General features: G+C 48.2%; 1 protein-coding gene and 1 long non-coding RNA gene across 2 annotated transcripts in view; one reads left to right on the top strand and one right to left on the bottom strand.

The window, feature by feature from the left end:
• The window catches only part of PACRG (parkin coregulated), a 582,476-nt gene extending 577,107 nt beyond the window's left edge, over positions 1-5,369 (top strand). The window contains exon 5 of the mRNA XM_033234274.1: positions 4,881-5,369. Coding sequence (XP_033090165.1) covers positions 4,881-5,041 — 161 coding nt within the window. The 3' untranslated portion in view covers positions 5,042-5,369. The remainder of the gene's footprint in view (positions 1-4,880) is intronic.
• Positions 25-14,883, bottom strand: LOC117096912. Its single transcript, XR_004442714.1, has 6 exons — positions 14,782-14,883; positions 13,802-14,480; positions 10,723-10,883; positions 8,853-8,970; positions 3,817-3,905; positions 25-1,015 (listed from the first exon to the last, which is right to left on the bottom strand). It is a non-coding gene; the product is annotated as an uncharacterized LOC117096912 (long non-coding RNA).
• Between the last annotated feature and the right edge of the window lie 12,149 nt (positions 14,884-27,032).

The raw sequence follows: 27,032 nt of genomic DNA, 5'->3' as shown, positions 1-27,032 counted from the left end.
AATGAACAACCCTTCAGGCATGTGGAGTGGGCAATCTAAAGGAAGCGTTTATTTGTTTAATTTTTCCATGACTTCAATAAGGCTTTCATTTCCAAATAACCCCTTTGTGTGTTGCTGTTCATACAATGGCTATATATTTACCATTTAAGAGTATTGCCCCAAAGCATAAGAGTGAGGAAAATCCAAATCTGAATTAAACTCTCCCTGAGCCTCGCAGTGGCCCTCACACAAAGTCTCCTGCTTTTCGTGTCTCTAGGATCCCCGAGTGTCTTGACTACAGCGAACCGTTCAGAGTGCTCAAGACGCAGGGCTCACTGGCAAGCAAAGTGCCATGGGGGACGCACAGCGCGTGGAGGCTCTGGAAGGAGTGGGGTGCCTGGGTCCAGACGTACTTCCATGGGGGAGAAAGTGACCACTGCATCCTATAGGAAGCGTGGCTAATTAGGCTCCCTCAGCTGGATGGCAAGCTTCCCGGAAGGCAAGGGTCTTTTTTGTCTCACCTTGCCCTATAGCGCGGAGTAGATGCTTAGTCTACAGGGAGGACAGCCTGTGAAATAGCTGCAGCTGCTGCCACGACCCAGGGCGTTCTGCAGGACGGAGGAGCAACGCGTCAGCGCACGTCCCGGGAGTGAGGTGGGAAGACCTCGCTCTGGCCACCAAAGCTGTCCTTCCTTTCTGGCTTTGCTTCCCTCACCTTCGATCTTTTCCTTTCTCCTGTAATAGTCATAACTAAAGAAAGTAGAAGAAAGAATGAAGTTTGCACACAGTCTAGAATTGAGCTGGAGAATACATCATCAAAATCCTATGTCATCCAAGCCTTTTGCTGGTCCGTGTCCACAGAGTGGCGATATCTTTGTGAAATGTAAATGTGTCAGGTGCAACTCCCCATTGCGGTGGCCCTCAGTAACAAGGTGTACGACTGTCCCTTCACAGCCCCAAGCTGAGTTCAGCAGCAGGGAGGATACCATCACTGGACAAGAGACCAGAGACTGGGATAGACACGTGCATCCTAGTTCTGAAGAAAATGGCATCCAGAAAGAGAAAGCATCCAGTGGGGACAGTTTAAGGAGGTTTAGACAGAAAAATGAGTGTGCATATTATTCATGCTTAAACAAACTGCTTACATCATCAAAAATACGAATATTCAGAGGAATAAATGCACTTAAAATAATTCTTAACCAAAAACAACTTTCAGGCAGTAGGTTGCATGCCTCCTGCATGGAGGGATCTTCAAGAACAGAAACTAAATCCCTCGTTCTTCTCTGCCTGCTTGTCACCCTTCCAGAAGCACCAAGTCTGGTTTAAACCATTGCTTTTGACCTATTTGTTTGATTATAAATAAAACCTATCTTTCCCATCATTAGTGTATATTTTCTAGCTACCAGACATAAATCCACTCCTTGCTTTCTAAATTGAAATGTCATTTTCCTAATCAGAATTGGCAATTGTAAATAACCGTTTGGGTTTTTTTTTTTAATGTCCTATTCTCACAAATGTATTTTTGAACACTGTGGCATGTATTTAAAATGGTGAGTTCACACTTAATCACCTCAATTTCAGGCTCTCAAAAAACTGTCAATATAGCAGGTTGGAAATGGAGACCTCATGACTCACCTGCTTCTCAACACAATTAGACTCCAAACCGTGCAGGGTCATTGTTTCAGCATGAAAAGTAAGGGAAGTGTTCCTTTTTTGGCCTTTTCTCTACCCCAATGATACACATTCTGCAACCACAAAATATTCCAACTCCAACTCAGTTTTTGAATAAGCAACTCCTATTGTGGTTTGTTCTTTTATCATTTGAGGTTATACAGTGTGGAAAAACAAAAAAGCTACATAGTTTACTTACTCCTACAGTCAAATATTTTTTAAAAAGTAAGAACATGAGATAAAGTTCTGCTTGTCATTGCTGCCTTCTGGGACAGTGGAAAAGCAGGTGCGTTAAGCTTTCCGTTGTGTGCAGATCTTCCACGCCCTTTCCCTCTATCAGGAAAATATGTCTGTCTCCTGGTCTATTGAGCTCTTGACCTTCTGACTAATATACCAACAAAAGGCACCATTTATGAGTGACTAATGTATGTATCTTTGTCCATAAGGAACTTGATCACGGCTGCCACAACTCAGCATCATCACCAACTATCTTTTCCGTGTGCCCTCCAGGGGTTCGTGCAATGGGCTGCCTGCCCTCTGCAAACAGGCCATGCCACCGTCTCCCTAGGTCCACCTCTTTCATACCTAGGAGGAGTTTATCAGCTATCATTTGGAGAGAAGGGGCACACAAAGATGAGCCCGACTCTGAGGGGACATTCGTCCCTGCTTTGGTTGGAATCCTGGGAAGCTGAAGTTGTTTCTATAAGCGCGTTCCCTGCTGCTGACCTCCCCTGTCACGCAGGGCTCTCCCGCCAGCACCTCTGTTGAAATCCCCTGTTGCTTTTCGTCCTGCCCACATTCTTCCTTAACATCTTTTCTTTACACCTGTAACAAATATCAACAACGCCTCCTCCCAACACAAGCTTCCTCCTCCTCTCTCACTCCAACTCAAAGCCCTTCGTGGAAGGCTCCCTGCAGCGGAGCCACAGGGCTCCATCTCTCCCATGCAGCCATTCCCGCCTGCACCTTCTCACACCTCAGAACACCATGTCAATCTTAAGAAATACAAACAGAAAAGCCGGTGGATGTCAAAGGTGCATCTGTTTACATGTTTGTTTTTACAAAGTCTGTCGTTGTTGTTTTTCTAAAAAGCAATAGGGCAAGAACCCTTTTGTTTAAAAATCTTATCTTTTGTTTATCTGATATATTCCTTTTGTTTTGTTTGTTTGTTTTTGAAACAGGGTCTTCGCCCAGGCTGGAGTGCAGTGGCGCGATCATGGCTCGCTGCAACCTCAACCACCTGGGCTCAAGTGATCCTCCCACCTCAGCCTCTCAAGTAGCTGAGACTACAGGCGCATGCCACCACACCTAGCTAATTTTTACATTTCTTTTATAGAGATAGGGTCTTGCTGTGTTGCTGTGTTGCTCAGGCTGGTCTCAAACTCCTGATCTTAAGCAGTCCTCCCACCTCAGCTTCCCAAAGTGCTGAGATTACAGGCATGAGTCATTGTATCTGGCATCCTCTCTCTCTCTCTCTCTCTCTCTCTCTCATTCATACATACATATATATATATATATATAATTTTGTTCTACATATTTGAATATTTGGGATGATCAAACTTTAAATAAATTGAAATCCAGCTTTACCTGTGACAGCACAAAGACGTGTACTATGAGGAAGGAAAAACCCACCTAATCGCAATGGCTTTGTGAACCATTTTAAGGTCATTTATTATGAATAAATGACATGCACTACAGTTGTGTGACTCCCAATCTGTTTTTTTTTTTCTGAAAATCAGTGATATATCTGCCTGCCTTCACCCTCACCAAAAGAAATGAATAAGGATAGCAATTTATTGTATGTATATCACAGAAGACAGTGATATTTCCCTAATAAGTTTCTGGAAACATCAAGCAAAAGAACTGCTTCCCTATGCTGTGTAGGATTGTAATTGTTATATGTATTCTGGTCTGAACCATTATTAAGTCTTTTTTAAATGTCTCGGATGACTAAGGAAGAATAAAAGGTTGGAAACACCGTTTTTCCCTCTATTATTTTCACATTCAAACAAAATAAACATTGTGGGTCTACAATTGAAATATGAATCAAATGAATTCTTTCTCTAGTGAAATGTACATTTTCAAATTGCACTGAAGGTCCCTGGCCCCGTGGCACCCTCTAGGCTTGAGCTGTCACCCTCATCCTACTGGGTCCTCCCAGCCTACCTGTGCACTTTCCTTCCACCACAGATAAGGCAGGACACACTCATGACTTGCTTGCTGGGAGAATAAATGTCGTTGAAGCCCTTGGTTACCTGGGAGTGGAATACAACAGAAAGCATGGAATGACTATCATTAGAGAAAACAATTGTGGGATGTCTACATGCAGAATGGAAGCTAAGGGGCCCCATTTTTGTCAGACTCCCTCACCCTTGGTAACTCCTGCAGCTTGGACACAATCGCATATCTCTTTTCTAAGGGATTCGAGATTGAGTTTGTGGTATAGAGGAGAAGCTGTTAGCCATAGGTTCCTGGCCTTTGAAGGCCACTCTAGGAATTGCTTCCCTCGTAGCACTTGAGAGGCAACTGAAGCGGTCATTTCCAGACCCTGCAGCTGACACACCTCCCTGGACTTGGGGACTCTAAAACTAGCAGTGACACAAACTCCCTGCAAAGCCCTGACTGATGAATAGCTGCATCCCAGCATTGAGTGATTGTTCGGGAGCAGCCAGGGCAGGAGAAGCAGCTTCCTCCCGTCCCACCTGCACCTGGAATGAGCAAAATGATTTCAGGGAACTGAACACTTGGGTTACTGGGATTCAGGAGAAAGAGTTTGCCATGTGTTCAAAAGCAGCGGGGTGGGGGCTAAGCCTCATTCCAAAGCAGATCCATTTTAAATCACACGGAACAAACAGCCTGATCTCACAATAGACTGTTCCTTCTAAGTACACCGTGCTGTGATTTCAGAAAACTCAGGGCCCAAGAGAACACTCTGTATATAATAGATCAAGAAAGAGAGTCCCTGACTTGTCCTCCTTCTTGTAACTGTGATTCACTCACTTTTGTTTACTCCATTATTCCTTTATTTTAGATTATTTTTCATTGGCTCCAATTTGGGAGTTGGTATTTTTGTATAGTTGCCACTGCTTTTAAAACTCCTCAAGATCGTGTAAAAATCTTGCATGTTTGTGTCTCCTAATAAGCATTCAGAGAAAATGCCTAGACTGTGTAGGACTTTTCGGGAAATGGCAGAGAAATAACTGCCCTCTTTGTGTGTTTGCATGCACCAGTGAACTCCGGAGATGGCATTGACTACAGCCAGCAGAAGAGGGAGAATATTGGTGACTTGATCCAGGAGACGCTGGAGGCCTTCGAGCGCTACGGAGGAGAAAATGCCTTTATCAACATTAAGTACGTGGTCCCAACCTACGAGTCTTGCTTGCTAAACTAACAGTGGCAGCAGCTGGGACTTGAAGCCTCCCCTTGGTGTTGGGATCCTCTGTCTCTGCTGCTTTTAGCATCTCATTCCTTGTGACTTCCACAGCTTTCTTTTCTACAGCTGCTAAAATAGTGGCTTATGGGCCATTGGACTGTTAGCCCTATTGAGAGCAAGGCTTTCCAATACATAAATAGTGCCTGTTTCTTAGATTACAATAGTGTACTGTGCTTATTTGTTCTATGAGAAGAATTGCCTCTTTATACAGCTCTGACAGAAGCAGGAGTCCGAGTTAAACCTTCAGTTGTATAGACAATAAACTATAATTTTCATACGCAATTCAGCAATTGCTGTTCTGTGTGTGCCTGCCCTGGGGGTGATGTCAGAGGTTGTAAGGGAAGAGTTTATGCTGACTGCTTAATAGGTGTTTGTCATGGAAGAGAAGCATCGGTTCAGCAGTGCCTCTCTAGCAGCTGTGCGGAATAATGTGCTTTGACATTCAATAAAACTGTTGAATCTATATTCCAATTACAGCAGGAAATTTTTGCAGCCCATTATAACCTCAGCCACAATTGTAATTAATGCCTTTAGCCTACTAGTGATCTGGGCTTCAGGGGCTTTTCAGTTTATATTTGGGTGCAGGTAGGGGAAGACTGGGGAGAGGACGGGGTCAGGGTTATGTGTGAAATGTAACTTGGCAAATACGTTTAAAAAAAAAAAAGGCTAGCTTGAATCCTCGTCTCTCCATATGGCACACTGCATTTCAGGACCTGGTATGTTATTGACAGTGTTATCTGGAAGTTTGTTTAGGGCTTTTAATTATTTTTGAAAATGACTTATATGTATCTTAATGATTACTCTTTCAAACAGATCAAAATTCTTCCTTGGCAACTCTTCTTCCTTACTTCCTCCCACTAGTTGGATGACTTCTCATAGCACCATGCAGTGGGTCTGATGGCCGTATTGGGGGATTTTATTGAGACCAAAAAGGAAAAAAACAAACAAACAAAAAAGACAAAAGACATGCACTTTTTCATTCAATTGAAAAAGAAAAAAAAAAAAATGCCCAAAGAGAAGAGCAACTGTAAGATAGTCAGCCCTGGATGGTGGCTCTTCAGACACGTCAGATGGGAGCTTCAGGCATTTGAAACTTAGGCCAGAAAACTTCATAAAGATAGAACACTGACTTTGCACACCTGAGAGATGCTGTAACTGCTTAGAAATACATAGCCGAAAGTATCTTGTTCCTGTAGCAAAGTGAAACTTCTGCATAAAAGTGAAGAAATGAGGCCAGGTATGGTGGCTCATGCCTATAATCCCAGCATGTTGGGAGGCCAAGGCGGGTGGATCAGGAATTCAAGTCCAGCCTGACCAATATGATGAAATTCTGTCTCTACTAAAAATACAAAAATTAGCCAGGCGTGGCAGCATACGCCTGTAATCCCAGCTACTTGGGAGGCTGAGACAGGAGAAACGCTTGAACCCGGGAGGCAGAGGTTGCGGTAAGCCGAGATCGTGCTGTTGCTCTCCAGCTTGGGCAACAAGAGCTTAACTCTATCTCAAAAAAAAAAAAAAGTGAAGAAGCGAAATGTGTTTCTCCATGCACTATGCATCAACCTCCAAACTGTTTTCACTATCTAAGGCACAAGTTTCTAAAGGCAAACACCAGTTTTGAAAATGAGCTCATCGTTCATTTCCCCTTATTACTGTCTCAGCATGTGAAATCTAGCAGCTTAGGAGCTACCATCCTGTTTCTGTAAGCATTGTCTACGGTGAAGGAAGAGGCATGATTGGATAAGACAAATTGACTTTGTTTTTTGTCTTTTGTTTTTTGAGATGGAGTTTCACTCTTGTTGCCCAGGCTGGAGTACAATGGCGTGATCTCAGCTCACCACAACTTCTGCCTCCTGGGTTCAAACGATTCTTCTACCTCAGCCTCCTGAGTAGCTGGGATTATAGGTGTGCACCACCATGCCTGGCTAATTTGGTATTTTTAGTAAAGACGGGGTTTCCCCATGTTGGTCAGGCTGGTCTTGAACTCCCAACCTCAGGTGATCCACCCGCCTCGGCCTCTCAAAGTGCTGGTATTACAGGCATGAGCCACTGCGCCCGGCCAACAAATTGACTTTGATGCACAATATTTGGTAAAGGCACAGCTAGAAGTAGACATCCGCAGATTAAAGCAGGTTATTCTGCAAACTATGACATTCAATTGCGTCCATCAGCTGGCATCAGTGAAACAATCAAAAGGAACACCAAAGTCTGTAAGGTTATTAGTTAGAAGGATCACAGCTTGTTGGCGCCTTTGAAAGCTGGTACTGGAATGGCTCTGACCCGGCTCTGCTGGGACATGCAGAGGCAGCTCTGGCCACTCACTCTTCATTATACTCATGAAAACTGCCTGGTATAGGAGCAAGAAGACCTGGCAACTTAGCCAAGAGCCCTAACTTTGGAATTAAAACATCAGGCTTTGGCCGGGCACGGTGGCTCACGTGGCTGTAATCCCAGCACTTTGGGAGGCCAAGGTGGGCAGATCACCTAAGATCAGGAGTTTGGGACCAACCTGGCCAACATGGTGAAACCCCATCTCTACTAAAAATACGGAAATTAGCCAGGCCTAGTGGCAGGCCTAGCTACTCGGGAGGCTGAGGCAGGAGAATCGCTTGAACCCGGGAGGTGGAGGTTGCAGTGAGCTGAGACTGTGCCACTGCACTCCAGCCGGGGTAAGAGAGCAAGACCCCGTCTCAACAAAATAAAATAAAATCAGGCTTCATTGACTAGTTCTGTCATTTATTTGCTCTGCTGCCTTGAGCAAGATATTTAACCTCTCTGAAACTCACACCGCCTCGGCTGTGAAGTGGGGATGCCCCCTGCGTGCTGTAGAGTTCTAAGCTGTAGGGGTAACCTAAGAAAAGTGCTACCAGAGTTTCTGATACCTGTCGAACTTTTATTTCAAAGAAAAACAAGTATAAAAGATGACTACTGTCTACTTGGGCAGAGCGACATGTATATGAAAACTCCTCAGACAATATGACGCTTCCTACGTGGCAATGGTGAGTTTCTTGTGAAAAGAAGATAATTTTGCAAAAAACCAAAATAACTATATAGATAGGATCATGTTCTCTGGAAATTAAAAGGCAAAAGAAAACCCCAAAACCCACATTTTTGTTGTTTTAATAGAATTAGAAAAGGCTACTTTTTCCAATGGTCAGCCCACCCAAGTCTGCCTTCTAAAATAATACCCAGGTCTCCAGCCAAAGAATTTCTGATTAACTCCACAGAGAAGGAGGAAATGTCAGCAGGTTTCCAGCCTCTGAGCAAGACAACAGCTTCTTCCACCTGCTACGTTTATACACTGAAACCGCCTTTCAAAGACAGCTAAAGGAACGGAATGATGAAGAGCGGGAAATACTGGGGACTGAGTATTAGGCAAGGGTTTTTGTTTGTCCTCTTAGGACTGTTACTTTTACTCGAAGACACCAAACAGGTGTTAAAGTCAGTTAAGGGGGAGGCAAGGAATGAGACCTTGGATGCCAGGGTAGAGGAGCTGGGTGGGAAGGCTGGGCCTGTCACTCGGGAGCTGGACAGCCTGGAGCGAGTCACTTAGCTTTCCTCGCCTGCAGGACAGCCTCTATCCCCAGGTCACTGCGAGGACACGATGATAGATACTGCGGTGCAGTGGTTCTAGTGCAGGAGTGGGAAGCCAGAAGAACTGCTTTCGAAGTATCTTTCCACCACTGAGTAGCTGTCCTGTGACCTTGGGCAAATTATATCAATGCTCTAAAACTCAACTCCCTCATCCAAAAATGGGCTGTATGATGTCCACCTTGCAGGTTGGTTACAAGCGTCGCACATATGCATGCTTGTCCAGGGCTCCCTGAGGTCCATGGCTGGGTACCTGCGAGGATGGAGGGATGTTCCTGGGGAAGCCGCCAACCAAGTGCCTGGAGAAAACACATGCTCCGTCATCGTGTAGTGCCCTAGGAGAGCCAGGCTCTAATGTCTGCTGAGCCCCCGTAGGCCGGGATGGGTGGTCTCTGGTCCCCAACAGGCCCAAGTGAGACAGATGCCAGGATTTGCAGCCCACACACCCTCCTGGAAGTCATCTCCATGGGCACACTCCTCACTATGAGAGTATCCTCCCTGGCCCATCGCGTGGGAAGAATGGCACATGATTTTTATGGCCTGACTCTATATGAGAAATGTCAGTCCAAAATGGATGTTTTTGGAGTTCAGGCCAGGCGCGGTGGCTCACACCTATAATCCCAGCACTTTGGGAGGCTGAGGCAGGTAGATCACGCGAGGTCAGGAGTTTGAGACCGGCCTGGCCAACATGGTGAAACCCCCATCTCTACTAAAAACACAAAAAATAAGCCAGGCATGGTGGCGGCAGCCTGTAATCCCAGCTACTCAGGAGGCTGAGGTGGTAGAATTGTTTAAACCTGGAGGCAGAGGTTGCAGTGAGCTGAGATTGCACCATTGGACTCCAGCCTGGGCAACAAGAGCGAAACTCCACCTCAAATATATATACATATGGAGAGAGAGAGAGTTAAAAAACTCTGTGAAATGGTTACATCCTTAGAAAATATTATTTTCAAAGCTGAAGATATCTTAAACAACAATAACAACAACAAAAAAAACCCTTAAGTTCTTCTAGGGTTGACCTCCATGAGATCTCTAGCAAAGTTTTAGTATAGGTCGTGGGACATCTCAGACTGCTAATTTAGAGAAGCTAAAACTAAAGAGTTTTTTTTTTTTTTTGAGACGGAGTCTCGCTCTGCCACCCAAGCTGGAGTGCAGTGGCCGGATCTCAGCTCACTGCAAGCTCTGCCTCCTGAGTTTACGCCATTCTCCTGCCTCAGCCTCCCGAGTGGCTGGGGCTACAGGCGCCCGCCATGTCGCCCGGCTAGTTTTTTGAATTTTGTAGTAGAGACGGGGTTTCACCGTGTTAGCCAGGATGGTCTCGATCTCCTGACCTCGTGATCCACCCGTCTCGGCCTCCCAAAGTGCTGAGATTACAGGCTTGAGCCACCGCGCCCGGCCTAAAACTAAAGAGTTTTAAGTCTGTTTCAATATGCACTGCCTCTTTTACTTCTTTTGGTTGTTTTGAGACGTTCATCACGAGCCTTTTGCAAGCCAAAGCTGGGAGGCTCAAAGACGGATCTTCTTTTAAAGAAGTAATATATCTGGGGAAATGCCCCATGGATATTTTTCTAAATATAAATTTCGATTCTCCGATAGGATTTTAAATGGAGTCAAAAGCCTCAAATGCTTTCTGAACAATTCCCTCTATGAAAGCTTCCTTCGTTAGAAATGTACCCGTTGATCAAAGTTTGTCCGAAATGTGACGTTTCCGAGATACAAGGAGTCTTTGCTTTCAGCAAAGTGAAACTGACTTTGACCAAGTTCCCATTCACACCACGTCAATTCATGTCCACCAAACATCCAGGGCCCAGAGGGACCTTGGCGGTCACACAGCTTGTGGGTCAGCAGTGCCTAAGTCACACAGAGGTAACCAGGGGAGTACCCATTCTCCAGGATCTGCCACCTCCACACAGGTGCCCACTGGAGGCTTGCTAGGCAGCTCCTAAAACTCCATATTCTTTTTCTGACCAAGAAAGAAGAGCTTTCCCAAGCACAATCAACCCCATTTCTGTTAAAATCACCTGTTTGAAGGGACTTAAACTTTCTATTACCTTTTGTACACTAGATTCAGTATTTCTTTGCTCTCTAAGGGAAACTGAGGAAGTCTCCTGTGTGCTTGGAGGGAAAGGTCACTTTAGAATGGGCACTCTATTGTGATTATTTGTAATCATGACGTTGTAATACAAAAGGAACTATCAACCTCCTCTCTGTCCTGCAATGGGAAGACAATAATACAAGTATACTTGGCTTAATCAAGAGCACTTTGCAACAGGAAGATACATATTGGTGTTGAATCAGATTCTAAAAATATCTCCCATCATCTTTGTTTCTTTTGCAGTCTTAAATGTGTGAATGCATGCAAGCTGCATGGGAATCCAAAACAGAAGTCAAGCTTTATTTTGCAGAAACCCTAACTAGCAAACCCTAGTTTGCTCTCCAGTTCAAGTGCTGGTGATGATATTAAAGAAGCATGTAGTAGCTATAGGAGAACGTTTCTGAGATTCCTTCCATGGCTGCCTCAATAGGGAATGACTCTATTCCTTTTGCTCACACAATCTTATCCAATTTAAGATCTCACTACTGATATAGCTGGGTTCTTCTTACAAGTAACTTGGCAATTACCCAATTCCCCTATCAGTAGTTAATGACATGGACAGATACGTGGTGGGAAGTGCCCTTTGCACACTGATTGATTTGCATTTCTCTGTTACAGAGGTTGACTTTTGCTTTCCCCAGTGGGAATATTTGTAAGGTACTTGGATTCTTTATTCGTTTTTACTTCGCCAAGTTTCTGTAAGTTTAAATCTGGGTGAAAGGATTTGTTCTCTTCCTGTGCTTGATAAGTGTAGAAATGTATTACTTTAGTTTCTTTTTTATTTAGAAATTATTGGGAAATATTCCCTAGCCTTGCCTTAAGAATCTGTTGGAAACTCTGCACCCTCTACCCAGATAAGTGCACATTACACACAGTATTTTGAAGATCATTTCAGGGCCTTTACAGATGTTGCCATTCCCATCTAAGAAATGGCAGTGCTTCCATTAAGAGAAGGAGAAGAGAGAATGTACCGTCCACCTGCTTAGTGACAACGACCCAGGGAGCCTGAGGGCCACTGCAGTAAGGACAGGCCGCGTTGTATGGGAGGTCCGTGCATGCTGAGACTGGATTGCTCCTTCTCAGTCGCCTTTGCTGCGCCCCTCTCCTCTTCCTCACCTCTAAACACTGCAGGCCTCCCAACTCGAACCTCCGCCTCACCTCTGTTTCCACCAGGTGACCCGACCAGTCCGGCGGATTCACATGCCGTCTGTGCACGGCTGATTCTCACATTTGCTCTCTGGCCCCAACTTCCCCAGTGCCTGCTGGGCATTTCCCCCAGGATACCAAAGAGATTGATCCAAACCGAATGCATGGACCCACCTGCCTCCCGCCACTCTCCGGCCCCCGCACCCTCCCCACGCGGAGGACTCCAGCTCAGTCGGAAGGTGCTCACGTCGCCACAGGGGCCAAAATGCCAGGATTCATCCTCTTTTCTTTCACGTCTCCACTCAATCCAGCACAAATCCTGTGTGCGAAACCTTCAAGATCTGTATCTGACCAAGTCCCAGGCCCTCCTCCTCGCTCTAGTCCAGGTCCCCGGCTGCTCTAGCTGACCCCCAACCTTGCAGGGAGTGGCGGGATCCTCTACCCTGAAATCAGTGACCCTTTAAACGCCAGTCAGGTTCCCATGTTCTCAACCCTCCAACGGCTTCTGCCTCCCAGCTGGGGCACATTCCAGACCTCTGCCGTGGGTGACATGCGGCCTGAAGGATGTGGCCCTGGTTCCTCCTGAGCCGTTTCTTCCTGGCAGCGTTGGGCCCCTCCGTGGGCAGAGGCTGTGCCGGCCTCGTCCCTGCTCCACCCGCAGGCTCAGCATATCCTCCCCACAGAGCGGTGTCTGGACGCCCCCCACGGTGTTCACTGAGCCTCCTCCCTCCCCTGGCTTCACTGTGGTGTCTGCTAAGTATCCCTACCTCAGAAGGACCTTCCTTGACCCCATACCTCTCAGTCTCTGTCCCCTATTGCTTTACTTGCTTCAAAACTTGGACAAGTGTCTGACCGCAGTACCTATATGCTTGATTTTTCACTTACTTCTTTATCGTGTGTCTCTACCCTGGGGCCTGAGCTCTGTGAGAGCAGGCAGCTCCTTTCACTATGACATCTCCCTGGCCAGGAAGCACGCCCTGGGCCTAGTCAGCCTGCAAAAGACATTTGTTGGCTGGGCGCAGTGGTTCACACCTGTAATCCCAGCACTTTAGGAGGCCGAGGCAGGTGGATCGCCTGAGGTCAGGAGTTCGAGACCAGCCTGGCCAACATGGTGAAATCCCTTCTCTACTAAAAATACAAAAATTACCCGGGCACGGTAGCGCTCTCCTGTAATCCCAGCTACTCAGGAGGCTGAGGCAGGAGAATCTCTTGAACCCGGGAAGCAGAGGTTGCAGTGAGCTGAGATCCTGCCACTGTACTCCAGCCTATGCACTCCAGCCTGGGTGACAGAGTGAGACTCCATCTCAAAAAAAAAAAGAAAAAAGAAAAAAGAACAAAAAAAAGGTAGTGGGGAACATTTGTTGAAGAAATGACTAAGCAGCCCTTATAAAAGGGTTCAGACAGGCCATAGTCAAACAAGCTTGGCAGAGAAGCAGAGGTACCCTTGCACCCCACCCTCCTGTCTGACTTAGACAGGGGCGCTGGGCCTTGCTCTCCTGCCTGACTTAAGCAGGGGCGCTGGGCCTTGCCCTCCTGTCTGACTTAGGCAGGGGCGCTGGGCCTTGCCCTCCTGTCTGACTTAGGCAGGGGTGCTGGGCTTTGGAGGATGTCCTGTGTCAAAGGTACTGCTGTCTTGAGGGAAGAATTATCAGCCCAAGGTAAGATTCCTTGGAGACACTCAGGCTTTGGAAAACACAAAAAGATGCTGCTTTGGTGGAGAAAGGTGTTCATGATTCTGTTTAAACCAAGTCAGCGGAAAGTATTTTAAATATCCTCCAAAGCTCCCAGAAATGCAGGGCCCATCTGTTTGTTCAAAGACAGACCAATGTCCTTCTTGTGAGCTGCAGCCTAAGCAGGGGTCCAGTGCAGGTGCCATGTCACAGACTCACCATCTCCTCCGTATTTGTCACTGGGCTCCTCCGGGGACCATGCAGGACCTGAACTAGATGATGGTCACTGAGGCTGCAAGCCAGTGTGCAGATGCTTTCCAGACGCTCCCCTGCCATCCAGCGTGCCCTGCAGGGGACTCCATGCAAATGGCCTCAAAAGGCCATTTACATTCACATTCTCAGTGAGACCAAAGAGAAGGAGACCAAGTGTCCTGACCCCTCTGACAACCAGTTGCCCCAGTACACCCTAGATGAGTGGTTCTCAAAGTGGGTTCCTGGGGCAGCAACCTCAGCGTCACCTGGGAGCTTGGGAAGAGGAGCTCATGTTCCCGGGGCCCTCCCTAGAGCTGCTGAATCAGAAACTTTGGGATGGGGTCTGTCAATCTGTGTTTGGACAAGTTCCCCAGTGACTGTGACACACCATGAAGTTTGAGAACCACTGTTCCAAACCAAGGCTTCTAACTGGATGTTCATTCCCAGCCATTTGGAAGGCTCAGCTGAAAGCCAGTGAGCCAGAAGTGGGGGCTCCACCGATCCTGCTTTCCAGAGTGGCCATTCCCGCAACGTTCCATTAGGCAATAGGGCTCTTCAGGGAAATTAATTGAATGTAGGCTTCAGGAATCATTGGAAAGCTTCAGCCTCCCCCATCAGGGAAGCTGACGCGTACATCATCCTCAATCTAGAACAAGAATAATAGGTGTACCTTAGAAAAATGTGGTTTCAGTCCATCAGTAAAAAGCCAGTATTGTAAAAACCTATTATCTTTACTTCAAGTGTTCTCAAAAATAATAATAATAATAAAATAAAGGCTTAGAAGTCTCACTGTTCAACATGGCGTTTCCAAATAGTCAATGTCATTGTCATCTTTATATTTGAAACTTTTTTAGAAAATGAATCATTTCCATTAATACAGAAAGAAAACTTTCTAGTGGAGACTCAAAATGCAAAGAATCAGGATCAGTTCTTCTGAAACGACTTACATATAATTTCATTTGCCAGACACTGAAGTAAGATGTCTGTATTAGCATTTTCTCCATTGCTGCAGGTTTCTCTCTGTGGGTTCATGAAAGCAACCTACAGCCAAAACTATGTCCACATACAGCAAACCCACATGCCACTTGATTTCATTAAATGCATAATAGGGGCATTCTAGAACCAGAGCTTTAAATGGCCTTTTTGTCTCCTTCCTCATACATCTGGGGCAGTGAACATGACATTAAAATGCAGCCAGAAAAATGTCCCATAAAGAACTTTATTGACAAAAAGGTAAATTTTTAATAACCCTTCAGTAGGCTTCATTCAAGAGGGGGTAATATGTCATATGAGTAGGATTTTTACAGCTCTCGTAGGAATTCCCTGTATTAAAAGAATGTTTGCAGTTTAGAGAGAACCCAACTGCAAAACATTCCTGAACGGTGACAATATTTGTCTCAATCTAATATTATGTGGTGGATCTTTGTTTGTGGAGAGTGGAGAGGCTATGTCCTGCTAGAGTGATTTTTCCATCAATTCAGGGCTCAGCAAATATGACCCAAACAAACAACCAAATTGATTAAAATGCTTTATTGGGAAGGAAGAGATTGAGTCTTGGAGACATGCTTCAATAGCTACTCACGTCACCAAGACGGCAAAGGCCACATAGCTGACAAAATACCACCATGTCTCCCAGAAGAGGCTGAGGAGTCCTGGCCAAATAATGCTTTATTCTGGAAAAGATCTGTACGAATCTGCACAGCAGTGAAAATGTGTGGACGGCTTCTGTCTCTTCAGCCGCAAGGGAGGCCACCCTTCATTGCAGGAGGGAGGCCCGCCCTCCCCACTGTGGTTGCTGTGGAGCTCAGAGGGGTGAAGGCATGTGGAAATCCACAGCACCATGCCAGCCTGCAGGACTGGGAGCGTAGTTCCCACTAAAGAGCAAATACTCTACTGTTTTTCAAAAAAAAAATTAAAATCTGAATCCCAATGTTTGTTCACAGCAGGGCTGTAAAACAAGTAGACAAAGATCTCAGGGGGCTTTGTGACAGCATGGTGGATTGGAGTTCAAAAGAGTGGTGTCGTTAGGATGCACAGATAGTCTAGGCGAGCCTTGTGAGCAGAGAAACAGGACTCCAATCTAAAACACAAAATGAGGGCTAGAGACTGGTGCGAGGCAGAGAGTAAAACCCTTTGGTTAGGATTCCAGGCTGACTAAACTGCAGCTCTGCCTGTTACTCTCCAGCCTCACTTTCTCCATCTGTAAAATGGGAGGGAGGCATTGGAGGTATTTCGTGAAAATCACTTAATACTGTGCTGACACTTAATCTTTCAATAGAAGATATGCGAAACATATAAATGTAAAATACGATATAAATAGAGAATAAACAAGATGAACAGAGGCCAGGCACAGTGGCTCATGCCTGTAATCCCAGCACTTTGGGAGGCCAAGGCGAGTGGCTAGCTTGAGGCCAGGAGTTTGAGACCAGCCTGGTCAACAGGGTGAAATCCCCGTCTCTACTAAAAATACAAAAATTAACCGGGAATGGTGGCACGCACCTGTAATCCCAGCTACTCAGGAGGCTGAGGCACAAGAATTACTTGAACCCAGGAGGCAGAGGTTACAGTGAGCACTCCAGCCTGGGCGACAGAGCAAGACTCCATCTCAAACAAAAACAAAAACAAACAAAACAATGTGAACAGACACCTATACACACCACTCTGAAATCCCAGACAAGCTCATCTTAGACGATGTGGCCATTCGGATCATCAGGGGGAACAACGCTGTGACCACCTGCCTTCTGTGACATGGCGCCAGTTTCCAGTGTCATGGGACCTGACCAGGTCCCATGCACACCATGGTGGCCAGGCCCGTTAGTTTATGGCTCTGAAAACCAAGGCATGAAACTTTAATGTTTTCCACATTACACACCTGAGAAGAGATGTTGGGTGTTAGTACAGAATACCAGAAAGCATTTCTTTTTAGCCACAGTGAACGTAGACTCTATTACTTTGAAGTTTGTTTCCTCCGCATTTTATTGATGAAAATGTCAGCTTGGTTCAGTCCACCCTTCAAAGACGTGTGACTTCTTTTATTCACAAACACCCCCCATCTCCTTGCTGCCGTCAGCCACACTGAGTATCTTCTGTTTCCTGTGTTCCAATGTTACATTCTTTTTTCAGAGACCTCTCAGTTCCTCCTGGTTTTTAAAACTTGATTGATCATCAGTGGCTGGACAAACACTTTTTAATTTCCCAAGAACCACAGACAAACACCAGGGTGAGAGGTCACTGGGATTTAATCACAGATGAGATTTAATCTGTTTATTTTTAGCTCCTTTATGAAAGTTGTGATTTTTTTTCCTTCAAAGCTACACAAGAAACCCTACCTGCATGATTGGTGTGTGTTGACAATGCCACTTATCCGGTGCGTAGAGGGTTCTGGTGAGATTGGCTCACATTTCCTTGACCTGACTTGGGATAGAAGCTCACCGTGGCAGTGCCAGCCATCTTCCCCTCCCCAGAAGTGAGGTGATATCATTTGGAGATTTATCCCCACCCAGTCTCATGTTGAGATATAACCCCCAGTGTTGGAGGCGGGGCCTGGTGGGAGGTGCTTGCATCACAGGGGCGGATCCTTCATGGCTTGGTGCTGTCCCCACTATGGTGAGTGAGTTCTGGAAAGATCTGGTCCTTTAAGTGTGTAGCCCCTCCCCCATCTTGCACCTGCCCCCACCATGTGACCTGCCTGCTCCCACTTCCCCTCCTGCCATGAGTAAAAGCTCCCTGAGGCCTCCCCAGAAGCCCAGCAGATGCCGGCACCATACTTCCTGCACAGCCTGCAGAACCGCAAGCCAATTAAACCTCTTCTCTTTGTAAATTAGCCTGTCTCAGGTGTTTCTGTACGGCAGTGTGAGACAGGTGCAACATATGAGGACACCCTCCTGAGCAGTGCCCTCAGGGAGGGAAGGACACAGGGAGTCCCCAGCCTGTGCACCCTACCCACAGGCCACAGTCATGGCTCTGTCATGGCGGTCTCTTTGTGGTTGGGTATTTGGGTCTTCCTTGCTCTCCCATTTCCTCTTCTGCTGGGTTTGAGCCTCTTGGTTGCTCGCAAGGCAGCGGGGAGGAGCCTAAAGCAGCCTCAGGAGCAACTGAGGGCCTGGGACGTGTGGGTGGACAGGGTGAGCAGAGGCCAGAGGCCAACATGAAGCTCTGGGCTCTCTGTGGAGATTGTTACGGCTGCTCACAACAGCCTGTTGAAGCAGCTATGTTGTCTGGGGTAATAACCCGGGGTTCATTGTCTCACACCAGGAAAATCGAGGACACAGACACACATGAGGAGTTTAGGAATGGAGGTTTAATAGGCAAAGGAGAGACAAAGAAAGAGAAAGGAAAACAGCTTTCTCTCTAGTGAGAGAGAGGGGACTTCTCAGAGGAAAAGGCTGGCCAGCAGATGTGCTGGATTTTTTAGTCAGGTTTGAGGAGGTGGTGTCTGGTTTACACTGGGGCTTACAGATGGGTCCCATCGGGTATGATGTTTATATAGCACAGGGGGAAGGCTGGCCACCCCACCCTAATCTTATGCAAATGAACTTTCCCGTTGGCCAGGCTTTCTTATCTGCCCCTTACTGTACACATGGCTGACAAAGAGAAGGGAAGATGGAGCCACCATCTCGAATGTGATTGGCACAACTGCCGTCATCTATGTCTGCAGCTCGATTTTAGAGGCTGCTCTTTATTAGAAAGGAAAATAATTTGGGCCTGCTTTTCATGAAAAGGAAAACCATACTGAGGACTTCCGTACCCTCACTATCTGCCTAAGTAATTTCTTCTTCACTCCTGTAAGGCAGACATCGCTTCCATCCTAGAAGAGAAAGCCTGCATTCGGGGAAGTGAAGTGCTTTGCCCACTCCATCTGTCCACCACACACCAGCCTAGAGCTGGTGCAGCAAAGCCAGGTGTGTTCTGCAGGCTCCAGGAACAGAATCCCACCCGCAGCCGCAGGGTGCACACCCAAGGTCCTGTGTGACCGTGAAGCCCAACTCAGGGCTGCTTCAATGCCTAGGACCAGGGAGACGTTCCTACTCTCCAGAAGCTTCAAGAGGAGTGAATGGCCACAGTCAGAAATGCTTCCATACTGGGCATGAAGTTGACCCACCCAACCGCAGAGTCCCTTACAACCCTAACATTCCCTGAGTGCACACAAGCAAATCGAACAATTCAGTAAGTTGGCTGAACTGCACCAGGCGCAGTGGCTCACACCTGTAATCCCAGCACTTCAGGAGGCCAAGGTGGGTGGATCACTTGAGGTCAGGAGTTTGAGACCAGCCTAGCCAACATGGCAAAATCCCATCTCTACAAAAAATACAAAAATTAGACAGGCATGGTGGTGCATGACTGCAATCCCAGCTACTTAGGAGGCTGAGGCATGAGAATTACTTAAGCCCGGGAGGCAGAGATTGCAATGAGCCAAGATGGTACCACTGCACTCCAGCCTGGACGACAGCATGAGACTCTGTCTCAAAACAGAGAGAACAAAAAAGTTAGCAAAACTGTAAAGAGCAGTTTATCCAAAGGCCGAAGCATGGGGAGGCAAGGACACCTTCAGCTCCCACTCCCCCTGAAGTCAGCATATCCCGTCACCACGCCATCCAGCACTCTGCATCCCTCCCCTACTCCACCCTGCAGTCAGCATCCATCCCCACTCCCCCTGCAGCCAGAATCCCTCCCCCACGCCCCCTGCACTCAGCATCCCTCCCCCACTCCCCCTTTGAGTCAGCATCCCTCCTCCACTCCCCCTGCAGTCTGCATCCCTCCCCCACTCCCCCCTTCAGTCAGTATCCCTCCTCCACTCCCCCTGCAGTCTGCATCCCTCCCCCACTCCCCCTTTCAGTCAGTATCCCTCCTCCACTCCCCCTGCAGTCTGCATCCCTCCCCCACTCCCCCCTTCAGTCAGTATCCCTCCTCCACTCCCCCTGCAGTCTGCATCCCTCCCCCACTCCCCCCTTCAGTCAGTATCCCTCCTCCACTCCCCCTGCAGTCTGCATCCCTCCCCCACTCCCCCTTGAGTCAGCATCCCTCCTCCACTCCCCCTGCAGTCTGCATCCCTCCCCCACTCCCCCCTTCAGTCAGTATCCCTCCTCCACTCCCCCTGCAGTCTGCATCCCTCCCCCACTCCCCCCTTCAGTCAGTATCCCTCCTCCACTCCCCCTGCAGTCTGCATCCCTCCCCCACTCCCCCCTTCAGTCAGTATCCCTCCTCCACTCCCCCTGCAGTCTGCATCCCTCCCCCACTCCCCCCTTCAGTCAGTATCCCTCCTCCACTCCCCCTGCAGTCTGCATCCCTCCCCCACTCCCCCTGCAGTCAGTATCCCTCCTTGGCACTTTCCTTTCTCCCTTTCCCCACCGTTCCCAGAAAAGCAGGACAGCACTGTCCTGGCTCCGAAGTGTCCCCTGGTCCCCATCTCTCTGTGCCCCTTTCCTTTCAGGTGGTGTGAGGGTCCCACTCTGAGCGAGGATCTAGGAAGCAAGAGTTTCCAGACAGGCACTGCTACCGAACAGCTGGGAGGTCTTGGCCAAGTAACTTCGACTCTCTGGGCCCATTTCCCCATCTGTAAAATGAATGGTGGGGCCAGGCTTGATCTCTGAAGTTTCCCCCAAGCACTGGAGTTGGGACTCTGATCTGTGATCTAGAGACTCGGATGCTACTTCTCCCACGTAGCATTTTACTACCATCTGCCTTCACGGGCCTTTGGAGAGGAGGAAATACAGCCAAGACGACTCCAAATCTGGGGCACTCTCTGCAGGGGAGGGAGCTGACTCCTGGAGTGGGATCGCCCCACTGAGATGCTGCAGGTCACCTCCCTCCCCTGGCTAAAGCCTTTCTCAGGGAGGAAATGGGATTTGGCCCAAGGTTGTCCGCGGGGGCCTGGGAATGAGTCACTCCAGAGTGTGGCCCTTGTGGAGAGAACCTGTGCCAGCCTCGCCCCCTCCCAGTGTTCTGCGGCCCCTCTGTCAAGGCGGCTTTCTCCCAGGCTGAAAGGGCCCTGGCGCGTTCTCACAGCTCCTCTCTGCTGGGAGCCCCGCTTGCTATGGCCACCACGCCAGGAGGCTTTCCGTGTTTACCCCCTTTCTAGCCCATGAGACCTTTCTCTTCTCCCTCTAATCCTTTCTGGCCTATGCAGGCATCCCTGAGAGGCCTCAGCTCTGTCCTTAACGACCCTGCAGTGTGGGACCCCATGCTGGCTCTGTCACACCGAGTGGTCTCCCATCTTCCTCATTATTTTCCTTGCATTTTCCAACTTATTTTCTCTGGAAAATCTTAAAATTTGAAATGCTGCTTTGTGGGGACCGTTTCAAGTTTGGGTCAGGCAGGAGCAGAGCACCTTATTCTTATTTGAATATGATAAATCTTTATGATAACTTTCATGTTAGTGTCGGGGTACCTGTGCAGGTTTGCTCTGTTGGTTAACTGCATGTCATGTCACAGGGGTTTGGTGCACAGGTAATTTCATCATCCAAGTAATAAGCCTGGTACCCAATAGGTATCTCTTCTGATCCTCTCCCCTCTTCTCACTCTCTGCCCTAAAGTAGGCCTGGTGTCTGCTATTCCCATCCTTGTGTCCATGTGTTCTCATCATTCAGCTCCCACTTATAAGTGAGAACATGTGGTATTTGGTTTTCTGTTCCTGCATTCGTTTGCTAAGAATAATGGCCTCCAGCTCCATCCACGTCCCTGCAAAAGACACCATCTCATTTTTTTATGACTGGTAAGGATTCCATGGCATATGTAAACCACATTTTCTTTATCCAAGTTACCACTGATGGCCATTTAGGTTCATTCCCTGTCTTTGACAGCACCTGATTCTAAAGGAATAAGGAGAGTACTTTGATCCAGCGAGAAATGAGACAAATGTGGGGGGCATTTTTTCCAAATGTTGTCCCTGCCGCATAAGCAGAGATGTGTTGCAAGAGATCTCTTTGGATTATAACTTCCTGTTTTCATCATATCCCCTCATGTGCTGAGCAGGTGCTGCGTGCCCGGCATGCTGTGAACCTGCACTGAGAGGGAAGGTGTTGTCTCCAGGGGGTGGGAAGCCGCAGCTTCACTTTGCTCACAGGGTCCTGAGCACCTAACCCTGGGAGGAGCACCTAACCGAGGGAGGAGTGCCTTACCCAGGGAGGAATGCCTAACCCAGTGGGGAACCCCTAACCCAGGGAGGAGTGCCTAACCCAGTGGGGAACCTCTAACCCAGGGAGGAGTGCCTAACCCAGTGGGGAGCCCCTAACCCAGGGAGGAGTGCCTAACCCAGTGGGGAGCACCTAACCCAGGGGGGAGCGCCTAACCCAGGGGGGAGCACCTAACCCAGGGGGGAGCACCTAACCCGGGGGGAGCACCTAACCCAGGGGGGAGCGCCTAACCCAGCGGGGAGTACCTAACCCAGAGAGGAGTGCCTAACCTAGGGAAGAGTGCCTAACCTGGGAGGAGCGCCTAATCCAGGAAGGAGCATCTAACCCGGGGGGAGCACCTAACCCAGGGGTGGAAGCAGACGCCTCTCACGGGTGCTACCCCAAACTCTGCAGAAATCATCTGAGCCCCTTTCTTCCTCGCCTTCTCATTTACCCCTTCTTCCTGACCCTTTTCTTAATCTAGCTTCTTTTTATCTCCTTTTCCTCTTTCTCCGTCTCTGCGGCCTAGTCCAAGGATTTCTAGTGAAATTCCGGGGCAGCTATCGGTCCACAGAAACAGAGCAGTGAAGTCCTCCAACAATGCAATGAGTTGCTGCAAATGAAGTGAAGCACGTGGGTGGGAACAGGCAGGGGCGACCCAGGGAAGGACAGAAATGGGGTTGATAAAGGAAGAAGAAGGCCACGCGTGGTGGCTCATGCCTGTCATCCCAGCACTTTGGGAGGCTGAGATGGGCAGATCACTTGAGTACAGGAGTTTGAGACCAGCCTGGGCAACATGGCGAAATGTCGTCTTTACAAAAAATATGCAAAATTAACCAGGCGTGGCGATGTGCACCTGTGGTTCTAGCTACTTGGAGGCCAAGGTGGGAGGATCACTTGAGCCTGGGAGGCAAAGGCTGTAGTGAGCTGAAATCACATCACTATACTGTAGCCTGGGCAACAGAGCAAGACTCTGTCTCAAAAATTTGTTTTCAAACAATAATAATAACAGAGAGAAACTGAGTCTGAGTGTCCATAAGCACTGTGAAGTGGCATTGCACTTAGTCAAATAGGCATTCAACACATGAATTGAATTTCTTCTCCTCCCCAGGGCAGGGAGAGGGGACACAGGGCCAGGCCATGCTGGACCCAGGCCGTGAGAGCCCCTGGGTACCTGGTGGCTCTGAGTGGTTATCTTGTAAACCATCTGAGCTGGCTCAAAGGAGCCTCTGCTAAGTGGGGTGACAAATGTCATTCTCCATTGAAAGAACGAGATCCTCTGCCTGACACCTAAAGAAGCTCCCTGGCGTCATGATTCCCCTGTGGCCACCAATCCAACTCTGGAGGCCACTAATCCAACTCTGGAGGCCACCAATCCAACTCTGGAGGCCGTGCTTCATTTCCTCCCTGGCCTCAGCTGTGATCCCTGCACTTCCACTCCCTTCCCCGCCAAAACCCATAAGCTGAGCTCTTTAGAGCAAAGGGCTATTTTTTGCCCTTTCCCCTTTCCCCCACGTCTAGTATGCCCATCCCCTGATGCATCAGCATCCCCCCCAACCCCACTTAGAGGACATCGTGCACACTGCACAGGCCAGCAGCACCTCACCGCCTGGCCTCCCACATCTGCTTCATGATGAGGCTACCAGTGTCCCAGAGAGTGGAACTCAGGTACAACATGATCAAGGGGCCTGACTCAGCTTTTTCTCAAAGAGTTTTCTTTGTATCGGTTTGCATATCTTGGACAGTCTTCACTGAAGGGTGAGGATGGGGAAGAAATTCAATTCATGTGTCGAATGCCTCTTTGCCTAAGTGCAATGCCACTTCACAGTGCTTATTAAGGAAGAGAAATAACAATTAATTGTAAAAAGTTAGGATCACAAAAGAATATATACAAATGACCAAAAAGCATACTAGACAAGTTCTTGTTTTCATAAATCATCAGGGAAATGCAAGTCAACCACATTAAAATACACCACACATTCACCAGAAAGGCAACAAATAGACTAGGTCACACCAGGACTCAGACATTGTTGTGGGGGAGTAAAACGCTACAACCATTTCAACTATGACCCACTCATTTCACTTCTGGATATTTAGCCAAGAGAAAGGAAAACACTCATACACAAAATTACTTGTGCAAAAATGTTCAAACAGCCAAAGTGTTGGTCAATAGGAGAATGAATGAAGAAACCACAGTGTGTCCCCACAATAAAGGAATAAAAGGCAGCAAGCTAGGCCAGGGGTGCAGTGGCTCACGCCTGTAATCCCAGCACTTTGAGACTGAAGAGCTCGGATAATTTGAGGTCAGGAGTTCGAGACCAGCCTGATCAACATGGTGAAACATCGTCTCTACTAAAATTACAAAATTAGCCGGGTATGGTGGTGCATGCCTGTAGTCCTAGCCACTTGGAAGGCTGAGGCAGGAGAATCGCTTGAACCCAGGAGGCAGAGGTTGCAGTGAGCCAAGATTGCACCATTGCACTCCAGCCTGGGCAACAAGAGTGAAACTCCATCTCAAAAAAAAAGAAGAAGAAAGAAAAAGAAAGGTGGCAAGCTAGGGGCATCTGCACCACTGTGGATGAAACCCAGAACTTCACTGAATAAGACAGCGTGCTGCAGATTCCATCTACACAAAGTTCTAGAAAAGACAAAATAATCTATGGTGGAAGAAAACAGGAACAGTGATGATGTTTCTTCTGCATGGTCAGAGATTGACTGGGGAAGGGCCCCCAGGAATTTTACGGAGTGATAACTTTTTGGGGTGATGGGAATGTTCTAGATCTTGACAGAAGTTTGGGTTATAAAAGTGTTTGTATTTGTCATCAGCAAATACTCACATGAAATTTGTGTTTCCTCATAAATTATTCCTCCAAAGAAAAATAAACCATGAAATGTTGGATTAAAAAAGTCATGGTCCTTCCCAGAAGCAGTGTAGGAGGGAAGACAGGCGAGTGCGCAGCTGATCCCATGTGATCGCAGCCTGTGGTGTGTGAGACGCGGGTACAGTGAGGAAAGTACATGCCCCTCACTCCACAGTTGTGAACAAAATGTCAGGAATCCAAGGAACGCGCTTCTTAGAACTGGGCATCTTGGGACAGCCCCTCGGTGTAATCCTCAAGGGCAGTAGCGTCGGCCGATCCAAAGACCCTGCCACGCCCCCTCTCCCAGTGCTGCTGCCACCAGAAAAGACAACTATCAGAAACTTCTGAGCTGCAAAACCTCAGTGTTGCCAGGGCCAGTCAAGGTCATCTTGTCCCACTTCCCACCCAGTGCGGGAACGCCCGGACCTGGCAAAACCCTGACACAGGTCAACCAGATGTTTCATGTCTTTTGGCCCGCAGCAAGTAGAAGTCCCTGTCTGTCCAGCAACGTTTAATTCGAGGCCATTAGGTTTAGCTGTGAGCCCCAGTTTACAGGCAACCCAGCGGCTGTGTAGCACAGTTGGCCCAAAATAAGCCAATACCATGAAAAGAGGACTGCAGGGACACAACCACCAGTTAACAAGCATGTCCCCACACTGGTTATTGGTTTGAATGAGGCTGATAGAAAGAACACACAATTTGAACACAGACCAAGTTCTAAATCTGGCAAACTAGAAAGATGGAGATCATTGTGTAAAGCAGGCTACCCAACAGGATACACATTCTGTCTCATTCTGAGACACGGTTTTTTCAGGAGGATGTGCCCTGAGCTAGTCACAGTGATGATCTCTGAGCCGTAGAAATGGAGAGTTTTTACTCCTTCGTTTTCTGATCATCTCTATTTTCTAAGTTTTAACCATCCGTATGCACCACATCTGTCGCAGGTTGAACTGTGCCCCCCAAATTCATGTGTTGAAGTCCTAACTCCCTGAACCTCAGAAGGTGACCCTATTGTGAAAGAGGGTTGTCGCAGGTGTAATTAGTCAAGTTAGGATGAGGTCATACAGTGGGGGGGGGGCCCTAATCCAATATGCCTGGTGTCTTTATAGAAAGAAGGAATGTGGACACAGACCCGCATGCAGGGAGATGCTGTGTGAAGAGGAAGGCAGAGACCAGGATGATGCTTCTATGAGCCAAGGAAAGCTGAAGACCACCAGCCACCTCCAGGTGTCTGGCAGAGGCCTGGGCCACGCCTCCCTTGGGGTCTCAACAGGACCCAGCCCCACCCTCACCTTGGCCTACGACTTCCAGCCTCCAGACCCTGCGCGGTGCATTCTTGTTACTTAAGCACCCAGTCTGTGGTAATTTATGTTGGCCCAGCAAACTAATACAAACTAATACTAATATCTATAATCACAAAAATTACTTGAATTTTAAAAACGAAGTGGCCTGAGTGGAGCCTGCATGGGGGGCCCGGAAGACAGAGAGGAAACCCTCCCCTGCCAGGGGCTCCTGCCTCCCAGGACAGCGGCTGCCACACCAGAAGCAGCTCCGGTCACCAGAACCTTCTTCCTCCCCCACTGGGAAGCTGTGGCCCGGCCTCCCCACATGGCTTTCCCAGGTCAGTCTCCTGGGAGTTGCTTTTTTCTGGGAGCTGCGTGAGGAGCTGCAGTTCATGGAGGGCCCTGGGGCGTGGCAGGGACACAGAAGGGGCGCTCATGGGGCACTCCAGGTCCTGTGGGACACTGAGCCAGGGTGGCCCAATGTCCTCAAGGAGCCGCCAGCCTGGCCCGGGGAGCCTGAGTCTATTATTGTAAAGCAAAGCCTCACCCTCCCATGACGTGACCGGCCCGGGTGCAGAAACCTGAGCTGCTCTGGGCCCAGCAGATGGAAATAACCTCCAAGAATAACCAGCCCGCACCGCACGCCTCTCCTGCCACCGCGGCCGGGCCTGCACTTCCTTCCTAAACTCCCTGGGACAGCAATCCCGCCTCACAGACTGAAATACCATCAGCGGGAACAATGGGAGGAAGTGTGGCGCTTTCTCCACGCAGGGAGTGAAACAGGGACCCCGCTTATCAAAATGACAAGATTTATTCAGTTGCTACAAACTACCAAAGACTTCCTTTCCCAAAAGAAAGGCCAGTGGGGAAGGTCATGTTCTTCGGCCACCTCCATTGAGCCAAGAGCACCATCTGCTTTGCTTCAAGCACATTGGGGGCTGAC

This window comes from Trachypithecus francoisi, unplaced genomic scaffold (assembly GCF_009764315.1).
Source record: "Trachypithecus francoisi isolate TF-2019V2 unplaced genomic scaffold, Tfra_2.0 Lachesis_group15, whole genome shotgun sequence".
NCBI lineage: Eukaryota > Metazoa > Chordata > Mammalia > Primates > Cercopithecidae > Trachypithecus > Trachypithecus francoisi.
The sequence above is the reverse complement of the archived record's forward strand: the minus strand, read 5'-3'. Positions and strand labels throughout refer to the sequence as shown.